The sequence below is a fragment of the Ipomoea triloba genome, chromosome 13 (genome assembly GCF_003576645.1).
Source record: "Ipomoea triloba cultivar NCNSP0323 chromosome 13, ASM357664v1".
Lineage (NCBI taxonomy): Eukaryota > Viridiplantae > Streptophyta > Magnoliopsida > Solanales > Convolvulaceae > Ipomoea > Ipomoea triloba.
The window spans coordinates 26861644-26879324 of NC_044928.1; the positions used below are offsets into that span (position 1 = coordinate 26861644).

The 17681-nt window shown below is 36.0% G+C and overlaps 3 protein-coding genes across 4 annotated transcripts in view; 1 reads left to right on the top strand and 2 right to left on the bottom strand.

The window, feature by feature from the left end:
* Positions 1–1071: 1071 nt before the first annotated feature.
* Positions 1072–6513, bottom strand: LOC116002494 (protein NRT1/ PTR FAMILY 6.1). The gene is made up of 6 exons (XM_031242640.1): positions 6372–6513; positions 5334–5570; positions 5028–5245; positions 3702–4282; positions 2588–2995; positions 1072–1746 (listed from the first exon to the last, which is right to left on the bottom strand). Exons 2-6 carry the CDS (start codon positions 5566–5568, stop codon positions 1272–1274), a joined length of 1917 nt encoding a protein of 638 aa, XP_031098500.1. The 5' UTR covers positions 5569–5570; positions 6372–6513; the 3' UTR covers positions 1072–1271.
* A 6683-nt stretch (positions 6514–13196) lies between these two features.
* On the top strand, positions 13197–16250 carry LOC116002000 (sterol 14-demethylase). Of its 2 annotated transcripts, XM_031242003.1 has the most exons (3): positions 13197–13354; positions 13492–13962; positions 15054–16250. In XM_031242003.1, exons 2-3 carry the CDS (start codon positions 13498–13500, stop codon positions 16050–16052), a joined length of 1464 nt encoding a protein of 487 aa, XP_031097863.1. In that variant the 5' UTR covers positions 13197–13354; positions 13492–13497; the 3' UTR covers positions 16053–16250. The 2 variants fall into 2 exon arrangements, with proteins under 2 accessions (XP_031097863.1, XP_031097864.1); XM_031242004.1 differs by lacking the exon at positions 13197–13354 and having other exon boundaries at positions 13361–13962.
* A 146-nt stretch (positions 16251–16396) lies between these two features.
* Positions 16397–17681, bottom strand: part of LOC116002002 (peptidyl-prolyl cis-trans isomerase FKBP19, chloroplastic) — a 4376-nt gene continuing 3091 nt past the window's right edge. Inside the window, exons 8-10 of the mRNA XM_031242006.1 lie at positions 17488–17543; positions 16816–16891; positions 16397–16729 (exon numbers count right to left, since the gene is read on the bottom strand). Of these exons, the coding sequence (XP_031097866.1) occupies positions 16634–16729; positions 16816–16891; positions 17488–17543 (228 nt within the window). The 3' untranslated portion in view covers positions 16397–16633. The remainder of the gene's footprint in view (positions 16730–16815; positions 16892–17487; positions 17544–17681) is intronic.

Genomic DNA, 17681 nt, shown 5'->3' on the forward strand with positions numbered 1-17681 from the left:
CTTAACCTGACAAGATTTATAGAGGTGATAAATCACTGATTCAGCGGCCCATTAAGTGAGATAACCAGTGTCTAGTATTCACAATAAATCAATCATATTAGATGTGATTCTCATATTGCAACTGTCACGATTACTGTGTCCATACCCATTCACAACTAGAATTTTTTGTGGAAATCCAAAAAGAAAAGTCTCAGGTCATTTAATTTCAAGCTAAGTCAAGCTAAATAGAGAAGGCTACTGTGTTTTGGCACTGAACATAACACAAGGATTTAAAATTGACCCAAGAATTTTTCAAACTTGTGTATAAGTGAAAGGAAACACATCTTTTAATTTGGACTAGGAAATCTTTCAAATGTCGGTCAAAGTGGCATGATAGGTAAGCTTTATTTGGACCAGCGAACATATGTGATTAATTAACCAAAACATCCCACATACTAGTTTGAAAGTCTTTATATTGTTCATAATTATCGACAGGCTAGGGCATGCAATTGTTTATAAGATTTTGGTGGTTCATTGGTCACAAAATCTACCTTCTAGAACCCCATATGCCTCAATATAATGCATATATTATATTATATGTTGTGTATGTCTCACTTATTACTAAAAGATAAAAAGTGCTAGAGTGTAATGAGTGAGGCAGATTACAATAAAGTGAAGCATAACTAAGCGACAATATATGTCTCCGTGGTTCAAGCTCAAACCGGTTTCGCTGAATGGGCCAGAGGTGTCCATTACAGTACCAGAGTAATTTTATAAATGTATCATTAGATTAATAAAAAGATCTCATTCATTCTCATAAACTAACATCCACTCTCAAGTCTCAACGGAATCACATAAACTCTTTTTTATTTTAGTTAGGTTTTTTCTGTTCTGATTCTGTTTTTCTCAACACTATATTATTAAGTGATAATGCTAATACAATAAGAGTAATAGTACCCGTACTCCAACATTTTACTCTATTTTCTACTCCCTTCTATCCTGTCTTTGATTCATTCAAATAACATGTGCACCACAATTTTTATTACTTTCTTTTTATATTCCTCTAATAAATCAAGACATGTGGCGAGAGTCTAGTCCAATAAACATGTATGATAATGAGTAGGAATGGTAGCTGGTTCACATTAATGCAGAACACCAACATGTTACATGTGAGGTCCATTTCTGTGGAATCCAATCCAAAATGCTTTTAATTTAATTTGGTGTAAATTAAATCGAAAGGTATAACTTATAAGCAAACAAATCCAAAAAGAATTCAACCCATCAGCTCCGCTTCACTCTCCTACAGTTGGCAGCTCAGTTTTCGCCGCCGGCAAGCCCGTCTCAGCTCCGGGCTTCTTCCGGTACTGATACCGGCGAGCAGCGTACAAAAAGCCGCAGAAATTAACCACACTCAACAACGTTAACAGCCAGTACAAGTAGTCGAATCGTCCGGTGTTTACATTCTGGGACAGCCATGATTGTCGCCCTTCCTCTTCCTTCCCGCCGGTTACGGCTTTGACGATGCTGTTGAGAATTGTGGCCGCAAAGCAGCCCAGACCGCCGGCCACGGCGGCGTAAGCGGAGCCTATGCTTCTCATCGCGTCCGGCGCTTCCTCGTATAGAAACTCCAGCAATCCCACTATGCAGAACACCTCTGCGATCCCTATCAGACAGTACTGAATCAGCAGCCAGTACGCGCTCAGATCCGGCATTGCCGTCAAGAAACTGGCTTCGTACCCGTGTTTAATCGCGTAGTTTCTCCGGTACCTGTCAAAATCATGAAGATTTCAGAGCTTAAGGAAGAAGAAGAAGAATCAACTTTATTACTATGTGCTCTGCTTTATTATAGCATGTAATATAGACTTTTATGTTAAATTGTAGCACATATTTTAATTTGGTACACCATTAAAGGTTATAGCATAATTCAATGAAAAGAGACTATGATCCTGAGTTGCTTAGAGTCCGTCAAAAGTAAGGGCTAACACATTGAATGTGCGTGTTCAGCATATAATATAAAAACATAAATGTGTAATATAACAATTAGTTTGGACTTTTAGTTGAGATGTAGTAAAGAAGCAACTAGAACAAAAATATCTAGCTGAATTTCACTAATCCTTTGTGTAACTCTAGTCAAGTTAGTCGAATTGTTATTGACTTGGTAACCATAAGGTTACAGTTCGACTCTTGTTGGGAGCACCCTATTGATTTTCTTAGATTGAGCTAATTGACAACCTAAACCCTATGACTGTCAATTTCCCTAGATATATATATATATATATATTGGTTCAAATGCGGACATAGTTTCTAGTGTGACCATGACCATGCGGATTACACCATTAGGTATGCATGAACGCACCACACATTATTTGAAAATGCACCATAATAAAATGCGCATAAATGCATCGCACATTATTTAAAAATGCACCATAATGAAATGCACAAATGCACTACACCTAACGTCACATTTCAGAACACTTTATAATGCATTAATGCATAACTAATGGTGCATAATCGCATGACCGCACTAGAAATTATGTCCGCACTGCTGGAACCAGCCATATATATCCAACTAATCACTGAGTTGGCAATCTTGTATGGTTGACAGTACCTTTCGAAGACGCCGGCCCACGCCACCGACGCAATGGAAACGGCTAAACCGATGCCGACCCTCTGGAGCTGGGAGGCGCCGTGGGGGTGGCCGGTGATGCGGCGGGAGAAGGGGACGAAGACGGAGTAGTAGAGAGAGAGGAGGAGGAAGATGCTGAGGCCAGGGAAGACGGGCATGCAGGTCACCGGAAGTTTGAGGCGGCCAATGTGTGTGTTGAGAGTGTAGGCTTGCTGGACGGAGAGGGTTAGAAACTCCGTTAGGATTAGCGTTAGCATTATGGTGCACGCCGGAACTGGGATCAGCTTTATCAGGATTTTCACTTCTTCCACTTGGGTTACGGTGCAGAGCCGCCATGGACTTGGACTGATTCCGTCTTCCTTCAGCTGCAATGCTGCTTTGTCCAAAAATCTACACAACTTGACCAATTTCAGATTCTCACACTAGTATAAAAAAAAAAACATAAGAGACTGACATTTAGTCTGTATTATTTTTACATAGTACATTTGATCCCAATTATTAATCTGGACATATTTGGTGCACAAATAAACTTTTTTTTGTCACATTTGGTTTCTGTAAATCAAACACAATACTATTAAAACGGGTCGGACCGCCCACTACATGCCTAATTTCTAGTAGATTTTTGTGGGTCGGCCTGTTAAGACCGCAAGTTAGGATTCATCCAACCATAATCCACCCCACACGAGTTTGCGGGCCCCACAGACGGGCACCTGAGTTTTTTTTCAAGGGCAAAATCGTCCTTTTATGTTTAAATGCGCACATTAAGAGAAAAATAACCTTAAAATTCAAGAAAAAGTAGAAATTATAAAACTTAACCCTTCTCTATCTCTCATTATTCTATACCCAAAAATTGGAAGCAACTTCACATTTTCATCAATATTATTAGAGAATTTTTAATAATGAAAGTGTGTTTAAATTTAAAGGAGGACTTTTCATGAAAAACTTTCAAGAATTGGTTGCACCTAATATTTTGTTATTAAAGGTAGAAAGAAAGTGCACTTAATTATGCACTAAATGTGACAAGAAATCATATTTGTGCACAAAATATGACAAGATTAATAGTTTAGTGGAAAATTTGTGTGATTCAATTCCTTACCTGAAATCATCGGTGTGAGGAATCTTGCTGCTACCTTTGACGGCGGAGCGTTTCCCGGGAAGTTCATAAAGTCCCACAAACTCACTCTTATCCCACGGAACATTCCTCTTCCGAAACGCGGCGACGAGGACCTGAGCGACGCGCGTGAGCGGGCTGCCGCCGGGCAACCTGTGGCGATACAACGGCGTACCCACGAAGAAAACAACGTTGGACAGCCCCATGGCGGCGGCCAAGGAGCCGAACGCGGAGCCCCAGCCGTGCTGGATTTGAATGTAGACGATGGCGGTGAAGGCGATAATGGCGCCGACGGTGACCGAGAGGTAGAAGAAGTTGAAGAACCTGTCGAGATGTTGTTTGTAGTTTCGGTCCCTCTCGTCGAACTGGTCGGCCCCGAAGGAGGAAACGCAGGGCCGTATCCCTGCGGCTCCGAAGCCTGTCACGTAAAGGGCTGTGTAGAGATATGTCATCTGCCATGGCTTTGCGGGCTCGCAACTGCCCAGGAGAAGTGCAAGCTGATCGCAGTCGTCTTGGTTTGGGACTAGAACTTTTAGCGTTGCGCATAGGGTTATTCCTGTTAATCCCTCCATAAAACCAAAACCACACAAAAAAAAACAATTTAAGTATACAATACTGGGCAAAGATAATATGCATCAAGCCCTGACACTGACAATGCAAGAGTTTCATCCTTTTCTCGGGTTGACAGACGTCAAATACTAATCCTCTCATCTAATCTTTCTATAAAATCAGACAAAAAATCTCATTTCAGTATATTATACTGGGTAAGAATAATTTAGGTAAGCCCTGACATCGACAATGCAAGAGTTTCACCCTTTTCTCGAGTTAACAGGCACCAAATACTAGTCCTCCCGCCTAATTCCTCCATAAAACCAAAACAAGACAAAAAATCCCATTTCAGTATATTATATTGGGCAAGGATGTAGATCAAGCCCTAGCATCAATAATACAAGAGTTTCACCTTTTTGTCGAGTTGACTTTTTGTGGGCATAAGACGTTATACTAGTCCTTCTACCTAATGAACTGCAAAGTCACCATGACGCATAGTCCAGCCCCAACAGTTGTAATGTGAGAATTTTACCCAAAAGTGATTTTTTATAGGCACTAAGCATGGGTCCTCCTACCTAATTGAATAGTGAGTCACCATAATTTATCTGGCCTCTACAATTCTATGAGACTGGCTAAGATGTGGAGCCATGGGGCGAGAGGTTTCGCGTTTTGTGAATGAGATTAGATTGACAATGAGATTACACTTTGCAGAAACAAGTATAATTAAGGTTGCATTGGGTGCAATTTAATGAGATTGGTTACCACAAGATAGATTGTTGTGAAAATGGCAATGGTCCAGTATCTGCCCAGATATGCATCAGCCAAGAAACCACCAAGCACAGAGGAAGCCTGTGATATGCCCAAGAAATTGTTGACTGCATTAGCAGAGCTGGTGAACGGCCTGTGCATAACGTAGAACATGAACGCCACCATGTTCACAGACAGCCCGAAGTATGCCATTCTCTCCGCCATTTCGTTCCCTAAAACAAATTCCCCTCAGCATATAATATACTCCGTATAAAATATAAATGTACAGACTTCATCCTAATCAAAAAGTGGCCTGGGTACCAAAAATGAAGAATGCAGCAATCCAACCGCCGGTCTTGGACAAATCCGAAATGGGCTTTCCACGGATGTTGACCGGTGTAGCTCCGCCAGTGTAACCACCGCCAAGGGCGGTCCTCCGGTCATCTGATTCAATGAAGTACATACCCAGCTTCTTCCTATTCGCCGGCGTGCCCATGCGGCTAGGCGTTGGGGTCCCCTGAGGCACCTCCGGGGACCTGATTTCCTTGCCGCTCATGCCTGAATAAGTATCACTATCCATCTTAGCAACTAAAATTGCAGAAAACTATCCCATACTTATACATATCAGCATTTCATCTGATAATACCACCCAAAAAACAAGAATAAACAAAATAAAACTCTGGGATTCTGTCAAACATAGACCGCCATTCATATTAAATTAGCAGAGCTCATAAATTTGGTTGGGAAGTTATTTCTCCAACCACTAAAAACTAATCATAGAAATAAAAGCTCCAAGATTTCCTTACACCCTCCTCATTAACTCTCCATACAAAGAACAAAATTGACTGGTTTACTTCCTTTGTTTGTCGGTCAGAGTCACAAGATGGATTTACTCGATATGCACCCCAGACTATGGATTTTTCTTGTCACCCCAACAAAATACTATAAATTAACCCAGTCATGTGCTCGTGTTGGTCAAATTATTGACGGGTAACCACAAATTACAAGTTTCCCTCTCAACAAGAACTGCCTATTATCTTCTTGATTTGACCGGATAACAATCTAAACTGGTTTACTCCTTTATAGTCAACTCAACGCACACCTTTAAATAGTAACTATACAGTTCCACTGGCTACTTCAGAAACCTCAAAACTTCTTAGAATCCCACTAGGATTCCTAAATTGTCGGCTAAAAAGACAAGGATACCGCATGAATTAACAGTACACGCGTATATACTGATGATGATTCATAGTTCAGACAAGATTCATCGACTGGGTTTATGAAACACCAAACACAGAAACAACATGAACTAAGAAAAATCAGAGAGGAAAAGCTGAAATAATTGCAAATTAAACGCACCTTAATAATTGGGAGATATTGGATACTGAAACGACTTGGAGACACTCAACAGAGATTGGGGAAGAATCTTTAAATTCTAGATGCCCAATGGTCAGCTTTCAGGACGGTTAGGGGAGAAAGCTAGGCTACTAAATATGGGTACCCTCATAATCAAACCGGTCGAGATGCATTTAATGTTACCTACCGTGTTAGCAGATAAATACTAGTACATTGTATTGAGTATAATATACGTATACGTATATGTGTCGTCCATATGTATGTATGTATGTGATGTGTATATATATACGACAGGTCCATAATGACGGTCGAAAATGTTAGTGAGAGGGTGACATTAAATGCATTGCATTCATTTGGGGAAGGAAGTAGTTGCTTATTACTTGCTATTTTGTCAATAGCAACTTACCTGCAGGCTGCAGCTCACCCCCATAACCCCACCGCATGATTAGAGATTTGAGCAAAGTTTGTTATATATATATATATATATATATATATATATATATATATATTTTTGTAATGTTTAGTTTAGTATTTGTTGATTGGAGTTATGAATTATGATATCTAAATGGTTGAATTGCCCAGATATTATTTAATCTTTTAATTGTTCACCGCTAAGACCCAAGGCCTCTCAATGGCCTGGCCCACAAAGGAACAAGATAAAAATCAACTATTCCAACAAATGTCGTCCAGGGATCGATAGAGCCACAACGGACAAGATCGTGGAAGCTCGAGTGTAATAAAGCTCGGTACTAACACTAATAATCCTAGGCACTTTAGATCCAGAATCCAACAGTATTAAAGAGAAATTTGATATGTTTATAAATTACATTTAAAATATTATTAAATATTAAAAAAAAAATTGAATTTAAATTTTATAAGAATGGAGACATAATTGATTTTATTATTAATAAATAATAAATATAGATGGGGGGAATATTACTTTAGTCTAGAAATTAGTATACTTAGGGCTACATCCTTTACCGTCCATTTATTTTAAAGTGATGACAAACCCATACTAATCTTTGATTGGATCATAGCAGGCCGAAGTCTAGCCTGCTAGACAACTTGTGGGTCATAAGACTGGGCTCTTTTTGTTCATACCTTATTACATTCAACATCAAAGTTGGTTACATGTCTAACGCAATCGTTATACCGTAGACCGGGGGTATGTCGTTTTGAATTTTAATTTTGACGGCGATCGTTTGTTGTTTAGTTCACATTACAAGGTTTTTTTCTTATATATATTTGTAAAGCATGTGTATGTATTGTGTAATACATTTCTGTGTCTCATGTTGTGTAATTGTGTACTTTAAACGTATGGATTTTATACCTGCAATAAAGTAAATATAACATGCGTTTATGTGTGTTGTGTTATGCATTTTTGTGTCTTATGTTATGCAATTTTGTACCTTGAGTATATTAATTATGTACTTGAACTAAAATAAATATAAAACATGCATATGTGTCTTGTGTTATGTGTTTTTGTGGCTCATGTAATGCATCTCTGTATCTTAAGCGTATGGATTCTGTACTTGAAGTAGATTAATAGTTGTGTAACACACAACATATTGTGTGTCTTATTTTATAAATTTATGTCTTGTATTATGAAACTAGTTTTATACGCGCATTGCGCGAATGAGTTAATACCCAATGTTTATATTTAAATAAATATTTGAAAGTATATCAATGCAAGATTATATAGGAGAAGTTTATACATGGGTAATTGAATGTCGAATTTTTTTATTTAAATATCTAACTCAAAGTATATGAATCCAAGATAATATAGAAAATCCATTATAATTATTACTAAAATAAATGTTTGCATAAAATCGATAGTCTAAATATTTGGTCTAAAAATGATAGTCTAAATAAATACTACTTTTAATTTGAATTTTTCTAAGTGTTCTTAATTCTCTTTTGAGTAACATTGTCATTGTCTTCATCTTTACTATTTGTTCTCTTCCTTTTTGTTGGTAGTGCGTTATTTGCAATTCGGTTATTGTTGATAGCATAGATGACAACGTCATACAATGAGATTATGATATAGGAGCTATGGACTTTCATTTAGGTCAATGAGATTATGATATAGGAGCTATGGACTTTCATTTAGGTGTTCTGCTTGATGATATAGGAGCTATGGACTTTCATTTAGGTGTTCTGCTTGGGGTTCATTTGGTTCAACCATTATTGTTGAATGAGTTACTTGGGGTTCATTTGGTTCAACCATTATTGTTGAATGAGTTATTGTGGATAAAGAAATCTCTAATTTAAGAAAAAAAGATTAAATAAATTAATAAAAATTTAAAAATTCGAAATATTATGTATTCCAAAGATATTAAAAGGTAGTTTCTCGCTTCAATTTGCTGGGTTATGGGTTATTTGAGTACTTTCATTGTCAACAAATCCCGCAAGTAGTTAATATGATTGGTTTCAAACTATTCTTTTTTATTTTTTTCATGGTATTAAAGAAATACATATGTATCGTTTTTTGGTGTAACTACTAATTTATTTAATTCAATAAGAGTAAAATAGAGTGATTTCGCTTCAATTTGTTGGGTTATTATTTGAGTACTCTCCTTGTCAACCAATCCCCAAGTAGTTAATATAATTAGCTTCAAATTATTTTAAGAGTTTTTTTCATAGTATTAATAAAATACTTGGTAAATAAATATATAACATTATTTTGTACTATAACTTTGATATTTAATTACAAGATATTGTAAAAATAAGATAATGGACAATGTAATGAATATCAATTGATAAATTTGAATGTAAAGAATATTTGCATGAGAGAAAAATAAAGACAATATAACTAATGAAATTATTTATCTTATTTAATTTAATTTTCTGATAATGAATAATTTTTTCAAATAAATGTATTGTAGACACATAATTCTAAATTAAAGAAATACATATGTATCATTTTTTTATTGTAGCTACTAATTTATTTAATTTAATAAGTGTAAAATAGAGTGAGAAACTTAATTATGTCAAATTTGATTGAGATGAGATTCGAACCTAAGACCTTTCTTATAGAAATTAATGGGTAAGTTAAAAGTTAACGGAATATTAACGGAGAAGAGAATATTTAACGGAAAACTTAACGGATAATCATAAAAGTAAGGTTAAATTAGGTAATCTCTATTAATAATATTAATCTGAATTATCTTAACCATCTATTTGATTAAATAATTCATCTGAACCATCCATTTGATTAAATAATTTGACCGCCATTTTTTCTACCCGTTTTAGGCCTAACTCTCTTTGGCTCTTATTAGTATAGTAGATTATATGCATATGGGACATAAATTATCTACATCATAAATCATATTTGAGAATAAGTAAATATATAGCATGTGCATGTGTCTTCTTATGTTGCGAATTTTTGTGTCTCGTGTTATAAAATTCAGTACCTTAAGAGAATTGATTCTATACCTATAATAATAAATTAAAATTTATGTTGAAATATGAAAAACGAAAAAGTACATAATATGTTAAAACTTATATATCAAAACGACATCGTTTTGATCTAGGGTCCACAATGCTATTATGAATGGACCCTGGTCCACGATATAAATTGCATGTCTAATGATAGAATATTGAATCTTGACATAATTTGAGATGAACACAACAAATTTAAGAATAAAGGATGTAAGAAATAGGAACAAAGGTTATGGTGAATAATTGCATGGACCAAATAATTGTATTGCCTAAGTGAATAATTCCATGTTGGCCTCACCCACCTGTCAAAACCCCATATTTAACTTCAAACATTGCTCGTAACATTCACTAAACGACATTCCTAAACAGACTAATCTCTGAATTTTAAAGTCAATCCACTATTCCATGTTAAACCGCAGGTTAGGCCCATTGTTTCCTACGATTCCTTACCAAACATCTTTTTGAAACCCGATCTACTCGATCCGTGATATATTCTTGTACATATCATGTCATAATTTTTTTTTAAAGAATTATTAAAAACACACTTGTAAAAGAAATGGATCTCTTGCAATAAAAGCATACCATCTGGAAAGAAGTGATGGAATTGGTGGAATATGATTTTTATATAGAAATAAATGTTCAATATTAGTATTAAATTTTAAATTATACTTTGTAGTTATATTGAAATATTTTTTAAAACTAATAGTATATTTTTCTGGAATAAGGATCAAATAGGCTACTGAACTACACACGAAATTGCAATTAGGTCATTGAACTCAAAAACAATACAATTGGGTCACTGAACTACACAAATCCATGCAAATTAACCTAAAGTGACTTGTTTGACTTGATCTTCCGGTTACTAATTTTAAAAATAATATTTTAAAATAATTTTAAATAAANCCAATCCCCAAGTAGTTAATATAATTAGCTTCAAATTATTTTAAGAGTTTTTTTCATAGTATTAATAAAATACTTGGTAAATAAATATATAACATTATTTTGTACTATAACTTTGATATTTAATTACAAGATATTGTAAAAATAAGATAATGGACAATGTAATGAATATCAATTGATAAATTTGAATGTAAAGAATATTTGCATGAGAGAAAAAATAAAGACAATATAACTAATGAAATTATTTATCTTATTTAATTTAATTTTCTGATAATGAATAATTTTTTCAAATAAATGTATTGTAGACACATAATTCTAAATTAAAGAAATACATATGTATCATTTTTTTATTGTAGCTACTAATTTATTTAATTTAATAAGTGTAAAATAGAGTGAGAAACTTAATTATGTCAAATTTGATTGAGATGAGATTCGAACCTAAGACCTTTCTTATAGAAATTAATGGGTAAGTTAAAAGTTAACGGAATATTAACGGAGAAGAGAATATTTAACGGAAAACTTAACGGATAATCATAAAAGTAAGGTTAAATTAGGTAATCTCTATTAATAATATTAATCTGAATTATCTTAACCATCTATTTGATTAAATAATTCATCTGAACCATCCATTTGATTAAATAATTTGACCGCCATTTTTTCTACCCGTTTTAGGCCTAACTCTCTTTGGCTCTTATTAGTATAGTAGATTATATGCATATGGGACATAAATTATCTACATCATAAATCATATTTGAGAATAAGTAAATATATAGCATGTGCATGTGTCTTCTTATGTTGCGAATTTTTGTGTCTCGTGTTATAAAATTCAGTACCTTAAGAGAATTGATTCTATACCTATAATAATAAATTAAAATTTATGTTGAAATATGAAAAACGAAAAAGTACATAATATGTTAAAACTTATATATCAAAACGACATCGTTTTGATCTAGGGTCCACAATGCTATTATGAATGGACCCTGGTCCACGATATAAATTGCATGTCTAATGATAGAATATTGAATCTTGACATAATTTGAGATGAACACAACAAATTTAAGAATAAAGGATGTAAGAAATAGGAACAAAGGTTATGGTGAATAATTGCATGGACCAAATAATTGTATTGCCTAAGTGAATAATTCCATGTTGGCCTCACCCACCTGTCAAAACCCCATATTTAACTTCAAACATTGCTCGTAACATTCACTAAACGACATTCCTAAACAGACTAATCTCTGAATTTTAAAGTCAATCCACTATTCCATGTTAAACCGCAGGTTAGGCCCATTGTTTCCTACGATTCCTTACCAAACATCTTTTTGAAACCCGATCTACTCGATCCGTGATATATTCTTGTACATATCATGTCATAATTTTTTTTTAAAGAATTATTAAAAACACACTTGTAAAAGAAATGGATCTCTTGCAATAAAAGCATACCATCTGGAAAGAAGTGATGGAATTGGTGGAATATGATTTTTATATAGAAATAAATGTTCAATATTAGTATTAAATTTTAAATTATACTTTGTAGTTATATTGAAATATTTTTTAAAACTAATAGTATATTTTTCTGGAATAAGGATCAAATAGGCTACTGAACTACACACGAAATTGCAATTAGGTCATTGAACTCAAAAACAATACAATTGGGTCACTGAACTACACAAATCCATGCAAATTAACCTAAAGTGACTTGTTTGACTTGATCTTCCGGTTACTAATTTTAAAAATAATATTTTAAAATAATTTTAAATAAAATACTTAATTAAAATTAAATTTAAAATTTAAAATTAAAAAAAAAAAGAGGACCCAATTTACTTGTTCCTGTTTGTTGTTGTTTTTTTAATTAATTTATTTGTTTAAAATTATTTTAAAATATTATTTTTAAAGTTGATAACCCGAAAATCAAGTCAACAAGTCACTTTGGATTAATTTGCATGGATTTGTGTAGTTCAGGGACCTAATTGCATTATTTTTGAATTCGATGGCCTAATTGCAAATTCGTGTGTAGTTCGGTGGCCTATTTGACCCTTATTTCTATTTTTCTTAATGTCATAAAATTCATAGTTGTATAATTAATATTTTATTTTGATGTATATCCTCTCTATTATTGAAATTGTACGGAGTATTACATTCAATCTAAATTGCCTAAATGTCATTATGTACAGAATAATGGAGTTTGTTGAGACTTGAGATATCACAAAGAGTTGGATATTTCTCATATTTGGGGCAAAGTTATAATAATATAATATTTAAAATTAAGGACAAAATAAATTAGATTTGTATAATTGTAAACTAAGGAGTATCATTAGAGTTATGATTAGACTTTTTGTATGTATCAAGACATTATAATCTAGTGATATTTGATTACATCTTATATAAAAAGGACTGGGTTCAAGTTCCAGCCGAGATGATATTGATCGCTAAACATAATTCGCTATCAGCTAACCGCGAATTGACAAATCAGTAGAGCATGAAGGCCCACCGTAATTTTAGGGGAAGGAAAAATCGTATATTATTTTCAGAGTAACAGGCTGTATATGGTGAGCTGCCTTAGTGAGGGAGTGGCAGCAATATATGTGGTCTGAATCGCATTTATAAGAACAATCATACTGGGAATCTTCTCCTCATCTCCTCGGGTTAGTGTTCTAATTCTATGTTTTTCCTTAATTTTGAGTTAATGCATTGTGCTTTGGAATCTCCGATGTTTTGTTGAGGGTTTACACCCGAAATCCCATTTGTTTAACACTCTTTTTCCTTCCTAAATCTCGCGAAGGTAACGATGGATTTAGCGGACAATAAGGTTATGAATGTCGGTCTTCTGCTCATTGCCACTTTAGTGGCGGCGAAGCTGATCGCCGCCCTAATCTTGCCCAGATCCAAGAAGCGGCTGCCGCCGACGGTGAAAGCGTGGCCGGTGTTGGGCGGGCTGGTCCGGTTCTTGAAAGGCCCGATTGTGATGCTCCGGGAAGAGTATGCCAAGATGGGCAGCGTTTTTACCCTGAATCTGGTGAACAAGAACATTACTTTCTTAATCGGGCCGGAGGTTTCGGCCCATTTCTTCAAGGCCCCCGAATCCGATCTCAGTCAGCAGGAGGTGTACCAGTTCAATGTGCCCACGTTCGGGCCGGGCGTGGTGTTTGATGTTGACTACTCTGTCAGACAAGAACAGTTTAGGTTCTTTACTGAGGCTCTTAGAGTCAACAAGCTCAAGGGCTATGTAGATCAGATGGTTATGGAAGCTGAGGTATATACTCTCTCTCTCTCTCTCTCTTTCTAGTTGGTGCAATTACTGTGATTTATAATGTGTACTACATATTGCTTCTAAAGTGTGCAATTGTGGTATGGTTGAGTTTAAGTCTTACATTTATGACTGTATCTGTGTTGATTGACTTTTATTGTGCCTATTTTTCTTGCTAGTCATTATGATATAGTGACAGAGAAATTTGCAGCCTAGTAATAGTAATAACCGAGTGTGTGCACCTGGTAAATCCGGCCTTTTGACCCTAGCCATCAAATCAAAGTACCATAAGGAGGTAAACTTGTCCCTAGCTGATGGGCTCAAACCAAGAAGGCGGGAGTTAAACTTGTAATGATTACCAAGTTAACAGTCTGACCAATTTGGTTGAGGTTTCTCCATTGTGATGTGGTAAACTTGTCCATAGCTGATGTGCTCAAACCAAGAAGGCGGGAGTTAAACTTGTAATGATTACTAAGTTAGCAATCTGACCAATTTGGCTGAGGTTTCTCCATTGTGATGTACTTGATAACTATACGTCTATACCCTCTGCATTGTTGATACAAATAACAAATTGCCCTACCATACATTGTATTTTTGTGTATCTTCACACTTCAAGCCAATGACCCTTGCTCTAGTGGGTTCACGGGGCTGTTGTGTGTAGCTATGGGTGGGAGCAAGAGACTACTTGTTGTTGCATTGCTTTGGCGTATTACCAATTATCTAATACATCTGCTAATTGATTTATCTCGTGGGTATTACAGATGTCGTGTGTTTTTTTTTGTCTTTGGTTTCTTTCCTATAAACTATGTCTCATGTTTTGTATAGATTTTGCTTCGGTGCTAATGCTATTAGGAGAATGATATCCAGATTCCTCTTTGAGTTGCCTTTGCTGCATAGGAATCAGAAGAAATGATTACATAAATTTTCATGTCAGATTGTTGCTCTAATTGCGAAATTTTGCATTGTTCTCCGTGAATAAAATTTGATACAGAACAATATTGTTTGTGAGGCTTGATGAAGTAGATTACTTTATGAGGTATGTTAAATCTAATTTCCCGAGGTTCAATCATTGACTATGTTTGTCCGTTCTTGTGCAGGAGTACTTCTCGAAATGGGGAGAGACTGGCGAAGTGGATTTAAAATATGAACTGGAGCACTTGATCATATTGACGGCTAGCAGATGTCTGTTGGGCGAAGAAGTTCGCAACCAGCTATTTGATGACGTGTCTGCTCTATTTCATGACCTAGACAATGGTATGCAGCCCATTAGTGTGCTCTTCCCATACCTACCTATTCCAGCACACCGACGACGTGACCGGGCCCGCAAGAAGCTAGCCGAGATTTTCACAAATATTATTTCTTCTCGTAAGAGAACAGGCAAGGCAGAAAACGATATGTTGCAATGCTTCATAGACTCCAAGTACAAAGACGGGCGCCAAACCACGGAATCCGAAGTTACCGGCTTACTCATTGCCGCTTTATTTGCGGGCCAGCACACTAGTTCTATCACGTCAACTTGGACCGGGGCATACCTCCTTTGCAACGATAAATACATGTCGTCTGTGGTGGATGAGCAGAAAAATCTGATGAGGAAGCACGGGAATAAGGTCGATCACGATATCTTGTCCGAGATGGAAGTCCTGTACAGATGCATAAAGGAAGCTCTGAGACTCCACCCGCCATTGATAATGCTTCTACGAAGTTCACACAGCGATTTCAGCGTAACAACCAAGGAGGGAATAAACTACGACATTCCCAAGGGTCACATTGTGGCGACATCGCCCGCTTTTGCTAACCGCCTCCCTCACATCTACCGAGAACCAAATACTTATGACCCTGACAGGTTCTCCCCCGAGAGAGACGAAGACAAGGCGGCTGGACCATTCTCGTACATATCATTTGGTGGAGGCAGGCATGGATGTTTAGGTGAACCGTTTGCGTATTTACAGATAAAAGCGATATGGAGCCACTTGCTCAGGAATTTTGAATTTGAACTGATCTCACCCTTCCCGGAAATCGACTGGAATGCCATGGTGGTTGGCGTCAAAGGGAAAGTCATGGTAAGGTACAAGCGTCGCAAGCTTTCTATCGAGTGAGTGCTGAACAAGACTGCAAGATCCTGCAATTTGTTCGATTATCTTTGATAGTTCCTCTCTCTACTTGGTTTCTTGATAGTTTTCCGCTGCTTTTTTCTAGATCTGAATGTCTTAAACTCTTGAATGTGGTGTTAACAAATGTATGGTTTTCATATCTTTTTGTGAGTAACTTTATTAAGTTAGTTTTTTTTTTTTTTTGGTGATTGAGTTTTCTTTGAATGGTTTAGCATTGCCTTTGAGTTTTCTTTTGATAGCAACAGGGCAAATTCCTCAACCTTGCAAAGGGCAAAATGAAACATGCTAAAATTTCCTAGTTTGTAAGCAGATTAACAAATACCAAGTCAAGAATAAATCTGCAAGCATTCACTCTTACTCAATGGAAAGTATAAGGCAGTTGTACATCTATTCTTGTGAGCACAACACAATGGTTTTTTCAGAGAGTGAGACATCTTAGAATTTCTAACAATGAAATGGGAAAATGAAATCTTTATATCATCAATCCTCTGCTCTTTCAAGTAGACAATAAACCGTGCCCGAGAGAAGCAACTATTTACAGCATCACAAAGTGAAGTAGTTGGGCTTCAGCTTGGTATAATTTTTAAAAGCTCAATGTCAAACAAGAGAGTTTTATCAATCAGACCTTGGTTCCTCAACACAAAAGCTAAAGCTCTCTGGCCCTGCAAAACATACCAACATCAAGGGATTTTCAGAGGAAAAGGTTGTACAAGTGAAGGCCGCAGCCAGATGAGAAGCGCTGGATTACCGAGAATGTCAATGGTCTGGGACCTTTCTTGTTGAAGTCATTATCGGGGTATCCCAACTCAGGGGGGACTATGATCCTGCATTTATTGTAAGGAAGAAATCATGAAGAATTTGCCGAAGTATAAAATATCTGCATACTAGAGAATAAAATAGCAATAGCATACTTCCTGAGGAAAGCCCCTAGGGTAACAATTAGAATCCTACCATGTTAGCATAGAGAACTTAATTGGGGATCATCCATCTTAAGTGCAAAAGCTAGGTAGTGACAAGGATAGCCACAAGAAACACAGAATAGAAGCTTAGAGGTACTTCTTAACAAAAACTCACTCCCACTTTGATTCATTAACTCATTTCAAAAACTCCTATTCTCAAGCTACTTGTCCACAACGTGCTTGCTTTTTGAGATGCCTTGATATGTAAGCTGCAATAAGAATCACAAGGTGGATTTTTCTATCTCTCTCTCATTTTTAGGCTGAATATTACTCATTCTTAGTCATTTGGGATAGGGGGGATTATCCATGGCTTTACTATCAAGACCCAAAGTGGGCATTCGCAAAATTTTTGTACCAAAAAAAAAATTTCCGTATTTCTACAGATTTGTTTATGCATGCAATAATCATTAAAACAAAGAAAACAAAAGGCAATGTTTACAACATTAGTGGAGATATAGAACCTTCTGATGCCACCCACAGCCATGCCAGTAAGGGCTTCTTCAAATGCAGGAATAACCTGAATGTGAGGAGCAACAGCAACACTGTTAGACATTTTTCTTAGAGATTGTATGTCTCTCTCTATACATTAAGATTAGGATCATAAAATATGGCACATTAAAGAAAAAAAAAGGGGGTGGGGCGGGGGGGGGGGGGG

What these genes read in the sequence shown, in the direction of transcription:
- LOC116002494 (XM_031242640.1), bottom strand. Translation starts at nt 5,568, where the DNA reads ATGAGCGGCAAGGAAATCAGGTCCCCGGAGGTGCCTCAGGGGACCCCA. An exon ending in TGCTGCATTCTTCATTTTTG is followed by an intron (nt 5,246 to 5,333) that starts GTACCCAGGCCA and finishes AATTTGTTTTAG; the next exon opens with GGAACGAAATGGCGGAGAGA. An exon ending in TGGGCCGGCGTCTTCGAAAG is followed by an intron (nt 1,747 to 2,587) that starts GTACTGTCAACC and finishes TGATTTTGACAG; the next exon opens with GTACCGGAGAAACTACGCGA.
- LOC116002000 (XM_031242003.1), top strand. Translation starts at nt 13,498, where the DNA reads ATGGATTTAGCGGACAATAAGGTTATGAATGTCGGTCTTCTGCTCATT. An exon ending in AGATGGTTATGGAAGCTGAG is followed by an intron (nt 13,963 to 15,053) that starts GTATATACTCTC and finishes GTTCTTGTGCAG; the next exon opens with GAGTACTTCTCGAAATGGGG.